This window comes from Micropterus dolomieu, linkage group LG07 (assembly GCF_021292245.1).
Source record: "Micropterus dolomieu isolate WLL.071019.BEF.003 ecotype Adirondacks linkage group LG07, ASM2129224v1, whole genome shotgun sequence".
Lineage (NCBI taxonomy): Eukaryota > Metazoa > Chordata > Actinopteri > Centrarchiformes > Centrarchidae > Micropterus > Micropterus dolomieu.
The window spans coordinates 20437856-20449606 of NC_060156.1; the positions used below are offsets into that span (position 1 = coordinate 20437856).

At 36.9% G+C, this 11751-nt stretch overlaps 1 protein-coding gene across 5 annotated transcripts in view; it reads left to right on the plus strand.

Moving 5' to 3' along the window:
• usp9 (ubiquitin specific peptidase 9) overlaps positions 1 to 11751 on the plus strand; it is a 49411-nt gene that overhangs the window by 8419 nt on the left and 29241 nt on the right. For all 5 annotated transcript variants that reach the window (XM_046054265.1, XM_046054264.1, XM_046054263.1 and 2 more), the window contains exons 3-10: positions 3219 to 3364; positions 4596 to 4675; positions 5921 to 6033; positions 7998 to 8216; positions 10055 to 10170; positions 10292 to 10543; positions 10674 to 10809; positions 10910 to 11062. In XM_046054265.1, coding sequence (XP_045910221.1) covers positions 3219 to 3364; positions 4596 to 4675; positions 5921 to 6033; positions 7998 to 8216; positions 10055 to 10170; positions 10292 to 10543; positions 10674 to 10809; positions 10910 to 11062 — 1215 coding nt within the window. The remainder of the gene's footprint in view (positions 1 to 3218; positions 3365 to 4595; positions 4676 to 5920; positions 6034 to 7997; positions 8217 to 10054; positions 10171 to 10291; positions 10544 to 10673; positions 10810 to 10909; positions 11063 to 11751) is intronic.

Sequence of the window (11751 nt, forward strand, 5' to 3'; positions counted from 1 at the left end):
CCAACATGACAATGACCCGAAGCACACAGCCAGGATAACCAAGGAGTGGCTCTGTAAGAAGCATATCAAGGTTCTGGCGTGGCCTAGCCAGTCTCCAGACCTAAACCCAATAGAGAATCTTTGGAGGGAGCTCAAACTCCGTGTTTCTCAGCGACAGCCCAGAAACCTGACTGATCTAGAGAAGATCTGTGTGGAGGAGTGGGCCAAAATCTCTCCTGCAGTGTGTGCCAACCTGGTGAAAAACTACAGGAAACGTTTGACCTCTGTAATTGCAAACAAAGGCTACTGTACCAAATATTAACATTGATTTTCTCAGGTGTTCAAATACTTATTTGCAGCTGTATCATACAAATAAATAGTTAAAAAATCATACATTGTGATTTCTGGATTTTTTTTTTTTTAGGTTATGTCTCTCACAGTGGACATGCACCTACGATGACAATTTCAGACCCCTCTATGATTTCTAAGTGGGAGAACTTGCAAAATAGCAGGGTGTTCAAATACTTATTTTCCTCACTGTATATGTCCCTATAGAAACAGGTGTATGTAACAGCAGTTAGTCCCACTCTTGCTTTGCAGGTCAACAAGTCCGTTCCTTCTACATTTTGCTCTTACAAAGTTTTTGATCAACAAAAACTGAAGGTGCAAAAAATTTAAAGGTGCTATACAGTCAACTTTAATTATTTAATATATGCAGGAATACATAGGCATTAGTAAAATTATAGTAGTATATCTAGGGATGTAGTGGGGCAGACTGGTGCATTGAAATTGGTGCCCAGTCAGGCATTTTTGATCGATTGGTAACAGCTACATAAAGCAAGGCCTAGTTCTGATCCTTTGTTTGCTTTGGGTTTACTAATGATCAGAAATGCTCCAATAAAACACTGCAAGTGTACAGCCTAGTTGGCTTCTGACCAGCACACAAATGAAATAAACAGCAGACTGCATTTTTAGTAAATGATAATATCGGTGAGTGTTGGTGAGCTAACAGGCAAACTGCTAGGTAGGGATGCACTAAATGTTCGGCCACTGAAATTAATTGGCCGAAAAAATCAAAAAAAGCACTTTCTTTGTTCGGTCAAAAGACCGAACAATTACATGTTGACATGTCGGCAGTGTGGAAGCATTTTAAAGTCTCTGAGAAAGATGCAAAAATCGCCTTTTGCAGACAACGTGCTGCAAAATTGTCTCCTAGCACATCCACTCCATTTGTGGCTGACTTCTTAGTTCAGACCGTTTGTAGCCTTTTCTGAGTGTTTCTGTCAGTTGTTTATGAGAAGGCGGTTAAGCTAGCCGCACCTACATTGGGAGTGCACACGTATTCAAGCCTTTATGGTAAATCCACTGAAACGGACCAGTGCGAGCTGACGGGCAGGTTAGCGACTTTATCCTGTCACTTTCTCTCTTTACAATGACAAGTGTTGCTGTATGAGAGTCCTACCTGAAGAGAGGCTGTGAAGTCTTCATGTTACGCGATACGAGAACCACATCCAACATTATTTATCAAATTGGGTCGAACTTGATGAATTTTGCACAAGGATACATATGTGACAACTCCGGTTTTCAAAATAAGGTGTCTATACAGGATGTAAATAAGATTAATTGGATTATATTCACAGAAAGTATAAAACATATTAAATGTGTGCATTAAAAGTAAATGGACACATGTAATTTACTTTACTGGACCCTCTTGGGCCTCGGACCCACCCACCATAGTCTCTCTACATCCTGTGGGAAATACTGAGTAAAAAGCACATTTTGACTATTTAATTTATGCAATGGTTAAAAAAAAAAAAAAAAAAAAAAAAAAAGGCTAAATAAATGGAAAAGGTGTGAGTGTACCTGTTCAGTATTCGGGAATTTTTTTCATTAAATTCGGTTTCGGCTTAGGCAAAGAATTTTCATTTCAGTGCATCCCTACTGCTAGGTTTTAAAAAATGGTTGCTTTGTCACCATTTCAGCTTTTCTTCATCAGGGATGATGCTGTTGCTTGAAAACTGCATATGAACGTGATGCTTGAGATCACTTTATATATTTATAGTCAAGTCATAGTAGGGTTGGGCGATCGTCTCTATTTTCATATTGTCTGATCATGGGATTTCATGGATTAGCGATCTAATTGCCAGGGGTGGTGTTACGTTGCAGGAAGTCAATGAAATGCCAGCATGGACTTATTAGCTTTAAGATAAACCACCAGAAACATTTGTAAATGCCATAGACTGTAAATAAAAAGGTAAATGCGCTGTACATTGTTTGCCACATAATTACCGTGTAACTGTGGCGGGGAGAAGGATGGTGCAGTCGATAGCAGCTATGTACAGCGTGTCCACCTCGACAACACAGCTGTATTCTAACGTTAACATATCCGTCTCCAACATTGACAGTGTTGCGTTAAGAAAAGGGATGGACTAACTTGTCAGAGTTAACTTTATTGCATTAGTTTTTCTATAAACACATGGCTCCGTTTCAGTGTGTTTGTGAGAGAGGGGGGAGCCAGCGAGCAAGCGGAGGTGCTGAGTGAAACTATGTGCTGCACGCAGCTCCACAATGCATTATGATTTTATTCATTAAATATAGTATGTGGCGGTCAGCGTTTATATTGTGGCGTGTCGCCACAAAGAAATCAATGAATGGGAAAGACTGCGGTGTGGTGCAGATTCTAGAGACTGTTTTATGTCATCTTAGTTCTGATAGTGAGCTAGTTAAAATCACCTTAATATCGGGGTATGAAAAACCAATCGCCGATCATCCCATCAATTGTCGATAAGCGATCCAATCACCAATCTGAACAACCCAAAGTCATAGTTCATCATAAATGGGCACAAAATCAAAACATTGCTTGTCCTTGTGTTTGAGTGGTTTAATACTAAACTTTAAAAGCTTCACTCCACAACTAATAAGAAAATAATGATAATAAAGTGTCTCTGTTTTTTGTCTGTTCAACAGTTATCTAACTCTAACATCACCATAGACTTATAGTCTTGTTTATTACTAAAGATTGTTACATAAAAAGCAATCAGTAAAGTATTACTTAAATTTAAATTACATTTTGCACACTTTAATATTTTTCTGACAATGGATCTATACTAAATGTTTTTTTTATTTTAAGGTACTTTTGTTTTTTGTACCTTGTCTGACATAGTATTACTGTCAGATTTCGGTTATATGATGAGGTCAGTAGGCATTCTTTGATTTTGATTGTCTTTTGATTTTCCTAGACATCATCTCCTAACTCATCTAATGAGAACTCTCCAGTGAGCCCACCAGATGAGCAGGGCCAGGGGGATGGGCCCCCTCAGCTGGAAGAGGAGGAGCCCGCCTTCCCTCACACTGACCTAGCCAAGCTGGATGACATGATCAACAGGTATTTACTCACATGCAGTCAGAGAGGCTGCATCCTTCGTCACTCCCTAATTCAGCACATAAACAGAACGTTGTCCATCTCATAAAACTGATCCTCTATAGCACTGTTAGTGGTTGAAAACTCCATTGGGTACCTCTTATGCGAGTTTCACTGCAGATTTGCAATTAAAGTGAAATTTAACCTTTTTATAGCAAAAATATCACAGTTTCACTGTATTGCGATTACAGCTCTAAAATGCATAATTTATAGATGTATGGGTAAAAAAACAACTTCTTCCCTCTGAACACAAAATGTTTTATTTTTAAGCAACAACACATAGTGCTATGGCTAAGAAAAACATCTAATAATGCTATAAAAATCGATTTACTATGATTAGTTCAGTGTTGATGCACATATTCACATAAGGAGAGAGAGTGTGTCTATTACACACACATCTGTTGTACAGACGTAATTCACAGTGGTCGAAGTATAAATTGGATACCAGCTAAATGTATTTATTGAACTAAAACCCAGAAATGTAGTACTCTATTTCCTGCTTTATAAAGTAACGTGAGGGGTGAAACAAGTTGATGTTAGCTAGTTAAATAACCATGTTATCTGCCTCTGTAGCAAGTCAGTAGTATTTATTTCACTACTGCCAAACACACTTACTCTTAGCTTGTTGCAAATGTTCACTTCAAGATAGTGTTACCTTAAATTTAGCAAGAGCGACGGGTGGTGTTCCAGTAAATGGGGTGGTATTTGACGGTATAGCATATGGCAGACTTTGTCTTTTTAGCTGGGGAAAAATGTTCAGAGGTTCCCCTCTTTCGGCCATCCTACACATAGGCGACTGACTGCTCGCACCAACCGGGGGAGGAGTCATGTTACTCTCTACGCTGCGCACAACCTGCGGGATTCCTGCGCTTGCCGTTTTTGACACATAAAAAAAACAGCTGATATCGCAGCAATGGTATAACGGAATATTTTAGTCGTTTTGAAACCTTGACTTTTTCATACTGGTGGATACCTTGAAACCAGTAACCGGCCCATGCCTACTTGTGTCTTTCCAATGACTTTATGTGCCCCCATAAAATTTGCTTTACATTTAGTCAGAACACATCACAACAGTAAAAGGTAAGCAAGGTAAATTGAGCTCCTTTGGGTGCCCATAGACAGATTACCCATGCAATCCATGTTTTTTACACACACATGGTGATTTCTCTGTTGATTTACATTTTTTTTCTTACAGGCCTCGTTGGGTTGTTCCAGTTTTGCCAAAAGGAGAGTTAGAAGTCCTCTTGGAAGCTGCTATAGACCTGAGTAAAAAAGGTAGGAATATACAGAATGTTCTTTTATGTCTGCAGAGCTGTTCAATCAACAAATCCTCACATTTTATAAACTAGACCTGACAAATGTTTACCCTTTGTGCTTGATAAATAACACGAAAATAGTGGGTGATTTATTTTCCGTCATTTTATGTCTACGTGATTTGCCCAACGAAACTTTGCAAAACATGTTTAATTCACAATGACCTATAACAATAAAGCAGAAAATATTTACATATGAAAGGCTTTTCCACCAAATTATTCCCTCTGTACTGAACCAAAAATACTTTACTTTTACTGTATCTGCACAAATTATAGTATTATGATACAAAAATAAATATTTTGTGAATAAGTGACCTTCTTCAGGTCTAGATTGTAGCACTACCCTGCCTATTATATCCAGACTGGAAAATACTGAGAAAACTTAAGATATAAAATGCTAAGTCCAGATATTCATCTTATTAGACTGATCAGGCCAAAAAAGTAACCACAATTTTGAAACCACGGCAGAATATCCCCTACCAGGGTTTTTCCTTGCATACAGAATTAAGAGGCGGCTGCCTCCATCAACATTAGTCCCGCCTCCACCTCTCGACAAAGCTCTGACTGGTATCTTCCTGGTGAACACTATTTTCTAATGAGAATTACACTTTGTGGATTTCTGTCATTTGTAACTGCAATTGCAGCTGATGTGGTGATGCAGAATGAAGAAAATACAGTTTAATTTCTTAACACAAGTTGAAACAGACATCTGTAGAACATGACAAATAATTTAAATTAGGAAGTAAAATAAACAAAATTTGTTATAAAATTATCTGTCTTATAAAACTCTCTTGTAGAGAGTATTACTTAAATAGAATTTTTTTTTTTTTTTTTTTTCAAATGCTGAACTACAAATGATTTTATTTGATTTTAAACAACTTGATATTTGTTAACTGTAAATGAATGCATTAGCTTTTATATTGTATTTAATGTTGAACAGGGTAACTTTTTTATTTTTTTTAATAAAATATGCATTCTTACCATTTTTAAACTGAAACATTTATAAATTATCTCTAAGATCTTGTCTTTATGGTCCTTTCTTTAATATTTAGTCTTAAAAAGGTATTAAAGGTAATTAAACATAACTCCCTGGTGTGTGCAGAGACCCGTGTTAGGCTTTGTACCTCCTTCATGCTCTTTCATTTCACTTTGTTGCACATTTTAAATGAAGGATATGGTTTTAAATGAGGGATATCTTTCCTTCCAGGACTGGATGTGAAGTGTGAGGCATGTCAGAGGTTTTTCCGAGATGGTCTGACCATCTCCTTCACAAAGATCCTGACGGATGAGGCAGTCAGTGGCTGGAAGTTTGAGATTCATGTGAGTTTTCATTGTTCTGTATTTCGGTACTTGAAAAACAAGCTTCTGTAAGCAAAGGAATCAATGATAACAGTCCTCCAGAGTTTTTCTAACTCTAACTAAATTCTAATAATCAACCCATGATATATTTAAAAAAAATAAGGTTGGTGTATGTAACACATAGCAAAGCCAGATTTTAGAGATAAATCCACACAAGGATTTTGACGTTGCACAGAACAAAACTACCAGTTTACATAGGTTCACGGTTTTAAAGAGAAGGGTTCAAAGGTGTTATAGATTTTTGTCAACCTTTCATAATATTGTCAGGTGGTGTGAGTCAACATAGTCACCTCAGCTTTATTTATTTTTTGACATCTTTGCCCTTATCTCATTGGATGCGTGCATCGTTCAAACCTGGGTAGTGGCTGTTAATTGAGTTTCCTGTTTGGTTTTCTCAGAGCTGAGGGAAAGAGGCAACGCCAGCAGTGATCAATGATCTTTTTGTCAGAAGTAGCTGAGGCTGGCTGTGTGATATTAGGGAGATTGATCTCTGGAACCTTTCACGGTTAACCAGTGAGACAGACAAGAATGTAAATGAGCAAAATGTCTTTGTTTCTCCTGTCACCCTCAAAATAATCTCGACTAGTTTGATATTTTATTTAAATATAACCTTATTTGTACATAACACAAGATTAATATTTTTTCATAATCCACAGCTGCTGTAATTATTCTAATTAGTCACTCAAAAAATGTTTTGCAACCGAATTCTGTTTTGGTATACTGTGAGTCGGTCCCATATCGATTGCTTCTATCTGGCTCCTTGAGATCTGTGAACCAGTCAGCAGCCATGCAGAAGGGCCAGTGGATTGTCATTTTATTAATGACATGATTAGCAGGCACAGTTTTTATTTGTTTACACAGAAATCTAAAGTTTTCACATCAAATATGTTGATACTGTAAGATGCCAGTAAAGGCAACAAATTGTGAGTCTTATGAGTAAAATGTGAGACTTTACAAGTTAAGTCTGTGGCAGCTGCTTTAGCAAGGATCGCTTGCTTGAAGGGTAGCAAAAGCCATGAATACTATAGTATTTCTTATATTTCCAGGAACATTTTATTAATATAAAGGTGTCAGTTATAACAATCAGTAAAAAGAGCTAATAGCACATAATAATCTGAAGCTTTGACCCACACTGTTTAGTCAGATTCAACTTGCTACTGTAAATTTTTCTTCCATGGAAATGTTTTATGCCATGGCATTACTGTTAAAACATTCAATTTAAATGACTTGTACTGTAACAAATGTCAGAAATGTCAAAATTCAGCAGAGCTTCCATCCTTTCCTAACCTGTTTGTTTTTTTTAACATACTGGGCCTCTGAATTAAACTTTAAGAACTGCAGAAGAGTCCAGGAGACAAAAGGCTAAAATAAGGGAGGAGATGTGAACATAAGCTGAGTTGATGGTTAATGTGATCTTGCTCACTTGTATTTTAAACACAATGCATACATTTGGTGAAGCTTTAGCTTGATGGTAGTATGTTCAACATTGCAGCCAAGTCTTCAATTCCACAGCATTCAGCTGTTTAGGTTGGAATTGACTTAATAAAGTTCATTTTATTTGAATCTTTGGTTCTACAATTCTGTTTATTTGACAAGATTAGCAGGTGACATATTTGCATACTGTTCTGTAGAATGCGTCTGGGGATTCAGTGCAAATTATGTCAAACTGTATAAACCTTCTTGTTGTAATAAGTCAATATACTTGAGCCCACCAAGCATATAGCCCATGTGTGAAAAACACTGTATTTCTGGTACTAAATCAGTGGATCGCAGTATTCCTGAAGGACATTTTCTTTGCCTTGAAATTCTCTTTATCAACCACTCTTTTGCTTACTTCCATTGTCTCTCGTAGTCTAATGGTTAATATATTACTGTTTTTTTTTATTTTGTTGTTGTTGTTTTTTCTTCCCATGATCATGTCACAGAGGTGTATCATCAATAACACACACCGGTTGGTGGAGCTGTGTGTGGCCAAGCTCTCTCAGGACTGGTTTCCTCTACTGGAGCTGCTGGCCATGGCCACCAACCCTCACTGCAAGTTCCACATCTACAATGGCACACGGCCCTCTGAGACTGTTCCCGCTGGGGCACAGCTGGCCGACGACGAGCTCTTTGCCCGACCACCAGACCCTCGCTCTCCTAAGGTGAACCACCGATGATGAAAATTGTACCCATAATATAATGTTTGATGAGGCTAATGGTAGACTATTTCATCCTGGCCAGGTTTGAATTTTTCCTAAAACTGACTTTTTTTTCCCATTTTGCATTCTGAATGTCTGCTACACTTTTGACAGTCTAGATGTGTATGACATCACTCAATACATTTATTGTTATTATGTTTAGGCGTGTAAAAAAAATTTAAATCATGTTAGTAGCAACAGGTTTCTTCCTCCAGAGGACAGTCAGCCGGACTTTTTTCATCCTTAACAGAATCCATAGAGTGGCATTTTAGTCTTACCCTGAGGGCCCGTATAAAACGAAGAAAATCCCTCTCTGGAGTAGCCTGATAATGAAAAATATGGAACTCACTGTCCATAAGACACTTAGTGCTTGTGTCAGAAAGCAGATTGTATAAAAGAGAAGGTGGATACACCAGAGAATATGAATTTTACAGTGAAAGAGTGATGATACAGCGTGGGCACAGAGTCAGTTTGAAAAGTATTGCAGCACCGCTTGTCTGTCTGCCTCTGTTGGCAGGGTGCCCGGGGCTACTTAAGGTTCCACTGTACAACTGTTAAGTCAGATTTTGATACTGACTTTTTTTTGTTTTGTTTTTTTAAAAGTTAAAAATTATTCAGCCATTGTTAAATATTTAACAAGAATGTAAACGTTTTATTCACTTTATTTTATTGGCTAAAAAGAAGCAATTAAATGTCTGGTCAGGTAGAGCTGTCTGTCTCTAATACTGTGTCTCTTCCACAATGATTTGGATCTCTTTCTCAAATGACTCGCAAGGAGAAAGTAAGGCATGGCAAGTTTATTTGTATAGCACATTTCAACAAAAAGGCAATTCAAAGTGCTTTACATAAAACATTATAGGGAAATAAATAAAAAAAGACATTGAAATACAATTTTTAAAAGGGTGAAATAGAAAATTAAAACAGGATAAAATACATTTTAGAAGAGTAAAATAGAAAATAAAAGCTGGATAAAACAGGATGGTAGAAGTTACAGTGCTGTGTAAGATATTAATCTACAGCCTTAAATTAGATTTTATTAAAAGCAGTGGTAAAAAAAGTCTTCAGTCTTGATTTAAAGAACTGAATTTCAGCAGACCTGCCGATTGAAGCTGAGCATCGACTTTTAATCGTACTTCCTTGGCCCCAAAGAATGACTTCAGTTTTATCTATGTTTAGTTGAAGAAAATTCTGGCACATCCAATGGTTTTGTTCAATACAGTTTCTCAGTGCTTATATGAGATCATAGTCCCCTTTTAACATTGTTGTGTAAATCTGTGTGTCATCTGCATAATAATGGAAACATATTTTGTTGGTTTTCATAATATGAGCCAGTGGAAGCATGTAGATGTTAAACAGAAGAGGCCCCAGAATTGATCCTTGGTGAACTCCACAAGTCATTTTTGTTAGCTCAGAAGTGTGATGATTACCTATAGACTCAAAGTAGTCAAACTAGTTTAGTACTGGGCCAGAAGGTCCCACCAAGTTTTCAAGTCTCTCTAGTAATATGTTGTGGTTGACCGTGTCAAAAGCAGCACTGAGATCCAATAATACTAAGACTGAAATGGACATAATATTGTGGCAGGGTCTCACGCTCATAGTTGTAAACTTAGTTAAAGGAAATAAAAAAAAAAAGGAAATTTGTATATTTTGTTTTTAATTAATAAAATTTTGTGGGGATTTGTCAGTTATAATCCCAACATGAAATATCTTTTAAGAAATTGAGAATTTGTGAAACCATCTCTTGGTCAACAGATTAAAGGCAACTTCTTTCATGTGTTTTTCTTTGTTGTTTTAATTCACAGGGCTGGTTGGTGGACTTAATAAACAAATTTGGCACGTTAAACGGGTTTCAAATGTTGCACGATCGCTTCATGAGCGGCCAAGCACTGAACGTCCAGATCATCGCTGCACTTATCAAGTGAGGCTGTTATTCAATTAAAATTCACAGTATTCTGCAACATGTAACATTTTATGGGCTAGCAAAGTGCTCTGTGTAATGATTTTGTATTTATTATGATTGTGTTTTCTCTGCGTTACAGGCCTTTTGGCCAGTGTTACGAGTTCCTCACATTGCACACGGTAAAGAAGTACTTCCTTCCAGTCATCGAGATGGTTCCTCAGTTTTTAGAGAATCTCACAGATGAGGAGCTGAAGAAAGAAGCCAAGAATGAAGCCAAAAACGACGCACTGTCCATGATAATCAAGTCTCTGAAAAATCTGGCCTCTCGTGTACCAGGGCAGGAGGAGACCGTTAAGAATTTAGAGATTTTTAGGTTAAAAATGATTCTTAGGTGAGTATTAAAGGTTATGTGTTTATATCAGTTCTTATCACCAAAGTAAGGATTTTGTTCAAATTTGAGTGCAATTATCATACACATTTAGTATGATTTAATTGATTTAACTCTCAATTTTTATCACCAGGTTATTGCAAATTTCTTCTTTTAACGGCAAAATGAATGCACTAAATGAAGTTAACAAGGTGATCTCCAGTGTGTCCTATTACACTCATCGGCATAACCCTGAAGAGGAGGAATGGCTGACTGCAGAGCGCATGGCGGTAAGCCTCCGCTCAGCTCTTAACTTTTGAGCTTTGTGTCAAAGATTTGTCTAAAGGTAAAATCCACTTCTCCCTTCTGTGTGTCCTTATCCTACCATAGGAGTGGATCCAGCAGAACCACATCCTGTCCATTGTGCTGAGGGACAGTTTGCACCAGCCGCAGTACGTAGAGAAACTGGAGAAGATCCTTCGCTTCGTTATCAAAGAGAAAGCTCTTACAATGCAGGATCTGGACAACATCTGGGCTGCACAGGTATACTACTATTCTAATGATTCATTGTTTAGTCTATAAAGTTAAAGTATCCAAAAGACTTTCACATATGTAGACTATTTCTAATGATGTCACACAAAGCAAGCTAAGCCAGCAAATGTTTTTTTTCTGTATTTACATAATGCTACATTACAGAAATAATGTAAATTGTTACTTTACATGATATATTCTAGGTCTGCTGATTATATTGAGTATTTTAGGATCAAAACTGACAAAATTGTATAAAGCCTTCAATGAATGCAATCTTCTTTAGAATACAACAAGACTGTGCTGCTACTTGACTAATTGTGAAATAACATGACACAACATGAGTTAAGTGCATGATTCTGCCGTTCTGTGATGATGATAATAATAATAATAATAATAATAATAATAATAATAATAATCCTTATTTGTAGAGCACTTTTCAAAAACAAGTTACAAAGTGCTTTAACAAGTGTAAAGACAATAATACCCAAGAGACAATAATACAAAAACAATACAAGATAAAAGCATGAAAACATTGAAAAGAATAAAATACACGTTTAAGATAAATATAAAATTAGTAAAATACAATAAAATAAAAGGGATAAAATAAAGTCAAATAAGATCGGGAAAGGCTCTCCTATAAAAGTCTGTTTTAAGAAGGGACTTAAAAGAGTTCACTGACTCAGCCGACCTGATTTCCTCGG